The sequence below is a fragment of the Silene latifolia genome, chromosome 10 (assembly GCF_048544455.1).
Source record: "Silene latifolia isolate original U9 population chromosome 10, ASM4854445v1, whole genome shotgun sequence".
Classification (NCBI taxonomy): domain Eukaryota; kingdom Viridiplantae; phylum Streptophyta; class Magnoliopsida; order Caryophyllales; family Caryophyllaceae; genus Silene; species Silene latifolia.
Window position 1 is genome coordinate 13,201,752 of NC_133535.1, and position 6,466 is coordinate 13,208,217.

At 37.7% G+C, this 6,466-nt stretch overlaps 1 protein-coding gene across 2 annotated transcripts; it reads left to right on the forward strand.

Moving 5' to 3' along the window:
* Positions 1-646: 646 nt before the first annotated feature.
* LOC141605179 (growth-regulating factor 9-like) lies at positions 647-4,914 on the forward strand. Of its 2 annotated transcripts, none has more exons than XM_074423854.1 (3): positions 647-1,713; positions 2,979-3,422; positions 4,366-4,914. In XM_074423854.1, the coding sequence occupies exons 1-3, from the start codon at positions 1,356-1,358 to the stop codon at positions 4,788-4,790; spliced, it is 1,227 nt and encodes a 408-aa protein (XP_074279955.1). In that variant the 5' UTR covers positions 647-1,355; the 3' UTR covers positions 4,791-4,914. The 2 variants fall into 2 exon arrangements, with proteins under 2 accessions (XP_074279955.1, XP_074279956.1); XM_074423855.1 differs by having other exon boundaries at positions 649-1,695.
* Positions 4,915-6,466: the final 1,552 nt, after the last annotated feature.

Here is a 6,466-nt window from a genome sequence, read left to right on the forward strand (position 1 = left end):
CTCTTATATACAATGATAAATTGATAACGCATGTTATTAATTACAACCCGTGCATTTTCTGCACGGGTTTAAAACTAGTGTCATTACATACCTCACCTATCAACCCACAATTAAACCCACATTGACATACTCCACCTATTTTTTTTCTCTCTTTACCCCTATTTTTACCCTCTTTTCTTAAAAACCCCATTTTTTTTACAATGTTATCATTGGTCTGGTATGGAGGGAGTATTAAACTAAAGTAAAAAATAAAAACAAAAATAACCTCAAGCCAAAATTCTTATTTAAGCCGAAAATATTTTTCTTAAATTTACAAAGGGTCAAATATTTTAAATAGGACGAAAGTAATATATACGAGGATTAACAAAATATTCATCCCAAATTTAATCTTAAATGAAAGGGACTAATTAAACCAGTAATAGTCTTGTTTGTGACCTTCACAAACTTATGACCTCTCACAATCCCTTTTCCACTTGCTCTCCCACTTGCTTTTCCACTTGCTCCTCATGAGAGATCACAAATTTATGACGGAATAGTGCCGTTACAAACGAGAATTTGCGTTAAACCATGAGAAATGGAGTCCAAAAAGAGGATCTTAATGGGCGAGTTAGAAATATTTGGTGCAGATAGCCCCTGCCAAAAGCCTTACAACTCCATATTGTCAGATGTCTTCATCCATCTTTCTGACATAACACATACTCTGATTACTCTCCAGTCTCCCCTCTCTTCTTTCTCCCTGACAACTTTTACTCATCAGTTATGAGTTATGACTACACATTTTCTTTCATTCACCATTTCCATCTCCCTTCCTCTCTGTCATATTCATTGTTTTGTCTTCGTACTATTCACTACATTTACACTCTTCCCTCCATTCATCCCCCCTTGTTCCTTTTTTCAACTTTTTCTGTTTCCGTATTTACGGTGCAATTGAGACACTGAGTTAATGTTGTTGTTCCTTTTTTTCCAACTTTTCCGACTTGATGTTTCCTGCCCTTTTTAACAACTTCCTCCCATATTCCACTGTTCGGTCCAAATTCACTACATTTTTCATATTCCCGTCACGTTTTTGGTTAAATGTAGTGAATTGAACCGAACAGAGGAAATATATCTTTTACTTTTAGTCCCTTTCCAATTTCTCATCTCTCATTAAATATGTGACATGACAAATTACAATAACATACCATAACTACAAAACTAACCTGTCAAAAATAAATAATCGACGATTTGAAGTAATTTGTCGAAAACAACCTTAAGATAATCACATTATTAACCAAAATTGTAATCATAATTAACAAAAGTTATGATCCTTTGTTTTAAACTGAAGGGTCTAAGTAACTGACAACTGTAAGGTAAAGATGGAAAAAAGAGAGATTAAATCAGAGCCATTGATGAAACATTGTCTTGGGAAAAGTGATATAAACAAAAGCTTTTACTGCAGGTCTAATGCAATTTCTGATAGTAATAAGTGTCAGAAAGACAGTAATAATGTGAAGATTGAAGTTGTTGATGATCATGATTTTGATCATGTGGTGGAGAATAGTGTAGGGTGCAGGAATCCTTCAGTAGTCAGCATCACAGTAAATCAGTTGAAACAACTAGAGTTACAATTGATTATATTTAACTATTTTGTTTGGGGTTTACCTGTTCCTCTTCATTTTCTCAGAAGTTTATCTCCCTCTTTTATTCACAATTCATGTGAGTCTCCCCCCTCTTGTAAGTTTATTTTATTTCTTTCATTCCGTCTTAATCTTTTGTTTATGTTTGATTAAAATATGCTTCATATAGAATAAAAAGTAAACAAATGATTTAGACGAAGCGGGTTATGGTTTGCTAATTATTTGTTTATCTTTAGTTAAAATACGTTTCACAAAGAATAAAAAGGTAAACAAATGATTTACACGAAGTGGGTATTGTTTTATTGAGTTACATTTTCATGTGGGTTATGGTTTCCTTTTGCTAGTGTAGCTCTTGTTGAACGGATCATTTGTTTACCTTTGGTTAAAATACGTTTCACAAAGAGCAAAAAGGTAAACAAATGATTTAGACGAAGTGGGTATTGTTTTATTTAGTTACATTTTCATGTGGATTGTGGTTTCCTTATTCTAGTGTAGCTCTTGTTGAATGGATCATTTGTTTACCTTTGGTAAAATACGCTTCACAAAGAACAAAAAGGTAAACAAATGATTTAGACGAAGTGGGTATTTTTTTATTCAGTTACATTTTCATATGGGTTATGGTTTCCTTTTCTAGTGTAGCTCTTGTTGAGTTGTTGTTATCATGTTGGTCTTTGTGGGTTTTTAGTTTTTACTTTAAGTTGCATGTTACAAATGACCTGAGTTTCTATGATTTGTACCCCCTTCTTGGGGCTTTTTTAACACACTTTAATAAAGGTCTTTACTCTTTACTAAAGAAGTTTGTGTACATTGAACCTCCAAAACCCGCCATCAGCGGAAATTTTCCGATTTAAGTGTGTTTTCTTTGCTGTAAATGGAGTCACCAAGGTAGTTTTTGATGCTGATGGGTTCAAATTAGATCATGTGTTCCGCCACTTGATGAACTAAACTGCTAAGCTAGCCGATATCTTTAAGGATTAGTGCATTTTTAAAGGTTATAATGCTTCCTATTCTAGAACTGCGTGTGCTAATGTTATTTTTATGCATATGTTACAACAGTAAACGCCTTTCGGGCTATGAATCTGTATCTTAAGGTGAGTTCCTTCTGAATTCGAGTTCTTATTCAGTTAAAGTTGCGGCAATTGATATTCAGGAGCTTGTTTTGGCTAGAACTTTGATGAATCATTTTTACAGTAGGATGAGTTCAGGATTTTTGCTTTTGTGACAATCTTTTTTCCTGTTTCGTGTTGAAACTTCATCTGAATACCTTAAAAGTTCACCATGTCATACTGTAAGACAGTTTTACCCAAGACGTTTTGTTTAGATTCTTATGTGGATAATTTCTGATGTCGGAATGCTGTCCAGGGGAAAGCATCTGTAATCAAGGTACTAATTGTCGAGAATTGATGGAGGCTGAGCCAGGGAGATGCAGGAGGACCGATGGGAAGAAATGGAGGTGTTATCAATCTGTAGTTCCTAATGAAAAGTATTGCATAAAACACATGCATCGAGGCAGGAAGCGTTCAAGAAAGCTCGTGGAAGATGTCCCTACAAACACCCCAACTGTGAATGAAGAAAAGCCTGGTAAAAATACTGAGAGTAGCCCTGGTTTTGAAGTGGCAGCTATGCATAGTATGGAATCCAACCCTCGGAATGAGCTGAGTAAGGATGCGATTAAAGCTCCGAGCTATGAAAAGGTAGAGACAAGCAATGAGGAAAAGCATGACATTGTTGTGAAAGAAAGGATTGCTGCCATTAACCTTGCTTTGGGACTGGATTTATCCCCATCGGAAAATGTTAGCCAAGATGGTAGGTCTTAACTCTTAATACTCAACCCTTAATTGTTAATTTCGATTATGCATGCATCCGTGATTATGGATTTTGTACGATGTTCTATTGAAAAAGCTGAGACGAGTTTTGTTGCGCTTCTGCCACAAATTTTGAAATGCAGCACACATTCTTTAAAAACACCATCTCATGCAAGCTGTTGGTGTGAGACAGCTCCATCTACTTGCTCGTCTTCATTGATATTACATGTCTGAATGTCTCACAATTTCTTTGTGAGACGATTTCTCACGAGACAAACTGAATTTAGAATTATTGTGTCATTTTTCATTGTTTTTGAGATTATTGCCTCCCTGGTCATTCATTTGCTGGGATGCTACTTTCGGTTTTGCTAACTAATTTGTGTTTCATTTTTACGTTGTTGTCTTACGCTTCTTCTATTCTTCACTGCTTTAATGCTTGTGACGATGTCTTGTTATAGAATTAGACTCCGTAGCTATCATAGCGCTTGGACATAATTTTAGGTAAGGCGGCTAATTGGTAAGATAGGATGATTATTTCTCAAGGGCCTTGCTAACAGTCAGAGGCAATTCTAGGATTCAGTGGACGGGGGTGCGAAAAATTAACGAAATTACGGAAATTGCGGAAATATTTATATAATGAGAAATCTGGTTCTAACATAATAATTTCTTGTGTGATTGGGAAAAATATACACAACACAAATGGTAAAAAACTCATTGAATATAAAATGTTCAAACGACACACAACCACTAGACCAACATAATTAATATGTCTCTTAATTACACAAAATTATACTTATTTTTTAACAAAGGGGGTGCGCGGGTGCATCCCCTGCACCCCCTCCATAATCGCCACTGCTAACAGTTCCTTGATAGTAGCTAGGGTTGGTTGTCTGATGGTCTCTTCTGTTTATCTCTGATTAATTCATCTTGAAATTCTTACGAAGGTCGGAGGTGCTCGGAAGCTGAACTCTCAGTAAAGGCTCAACGAAAAACACTGCAAAGATGTAGTAGGACAGATGGGAGGAAATGGCAGTGTCACAACGAAGCTCTGCCGTCTAGCAAGTACTGTGCACAACACCATAACAGAGGCGTAAAGAAGCTGGCCTTTTCACCTTCAGACCAGAAATCATCTGGGCCGAAGCAGGATATAATGGGCATGGGCATCGGCATGGGCCTGGATATGGATCTGAAAATCTCGCTTCCCACGAATCTGTCTGATCCAAGGCCCAACGTGAGAGTTGGCGCGACTAATCATTGTAGTAGCAGTAGCAGCAGCAGCAGCAGCAGTGATCCAAGCACTGAGACTACGATAAGTGACGACATTGCATATATGTCGAATCTGGTTGCTGTTTCTCCTAGAATTCAGTAGTAGATTTGTTTTTAAAACTAAATGTTATCTTCATGTATATATTTAGCATGTCGAATCTGGTCGCTGTTATCAACATGTAGTCATGTATACATTTGCAGGAAGATGAGGTTTGAACTTTGGTTTATTCTGCATGAATTTGGCATATATATTTGATAAACATGATGTTGAAAACACCGTGAGATAATCCATTGCAGCCTGAAATTAGCTGATGGACAGACTTCTTTAATCCTGACCTGATATTCCTGAAGTCCCGAACATAGCCCCTCAACCAGAGTACCCCCTATGCCCGGTGGTTTATCCACTGCGCATCAAAGGTAACGGTTACGGGTTCCCTCGTCAAAAAAAAAAAAAAAAAAATCCCGCTTAGCTGACGGTCTGAGAAGATTGCATCAGGCAATAACCCTACAAAAAGCGATCACGTACAAGTTAAAGCGGTTTAAGAGTGAATTCTAATTAAAGTATTATTACCATATTCAATTCTAATTCCTTTACTATATTTTTTATTTCCTGCGTGTCCCCATCAAACCTCTTTATCGCTCCAAGTGCGTCTCCAAGCGTTGGCTCTCTTTTATTTCCTCAACTTGTTTTGCCCGCTCTTATATCCTTACTCATCATCATAACAACATGCTACTCTTCGAAGTTTCACATAGCGGACTTGATAATCGAGTTTATGCCTTGCCCCTCCTCCCTGATGCAGCCTACCCTTATGTTTCTTCAATCCCCGTAAACTTTAGTTTCGTTCTCCCACTCTTGCGCGATATCTATAACATTAATAATTACGATGAAGATGACATTTGGGAGGTCACTAAAAATAAGATGTTGCAGCGCGTATTCTTAGTTGGTTGCTATGGCGGTTTGGTCTTACTATATACCTGTATTCCGAACCACCACCCTGAAAATAACGAGTATTTTTATTATCAGTATTATCTGTGTAACCCCGTGTCCAAGCAGTGGGTCCAACTACCTTTGATCTCAACTCACCATATTGTTGGTTTTACTTGCTACCACACACAACAAGGTAGCGATTCTAGAATTTGGGCTGATACCGATTCCTATAAGGACATCATTAGGAACAATGCCGATTATGATCCCAACCAGATTGACTTTAGTGTGGTATCCATCAAATGGGATGAGGAGAAAGACGAGTTTATTGCTAGTGTATTATCGTCTACTGATGAAACAGTCGAGTGGAGGATATTCCACTTCCCTTGTCCACCTAGGTGGATGAGTATGGACTTTGGCACCGCCAAGCTTGTATTTTTAAACGGAAAGTTTCATTGGTGTGGGACCAACTGCATTGCTGCATATGACCCTTTTAACAAACCTCTGGACTGTGATATCATTCCGTTACCTCCAATGGATGATGTTGAATCAGAGACTCGTGAGAGAATATTATATTTGGAAGCGTGTGAAGGGCGTCTTAGATTGGTGAGAGCGTTCAGAAGCGGAAGATTTAGGGTTTGGGATCTCGTAGATTATGCTAATAAGGTGTGGGTTCAAGAAGTAGATGTTGTTGGCAGTAGTGATTTAATGTTTCAGTCGTTCGTCGGTGTTGCTGACAGGGACAAGGTTTACATGGTAGCGTACCCATCAAGTGTCAAGCTCTTTGATGTGAGAAGTGAATCCGTACAACATTTTTATGATCCTACCAACTCGGACAATGTTTTCCAATTGCG

Excerpts from the sequence above, each read along its gene's own strand:
- LOC141605179 (XM_074423854.1), top strand. The coding sequence starts at position 1,356 with ATGGAAAAAAGAGAGATTAAATCAGAGCCATTGATGAAACATTGTCTT. Across the intron at positions 1,714-2,978 it reads ATGTGAGTCTCCCCCCTCTT|GGGAAAGCATCTGTAATCAA; the intron begins GTAAGTTTATTT and ends AATGCTGTCCAG. Across the intron at positions 3,423-4,365 it reads GGAAAATGTTAGCCAAGATG|GTCGGAGGTGCTCGGAAGCT; the intron begins GTAGGTCTTAAC and ends ATTCTTACGAAG.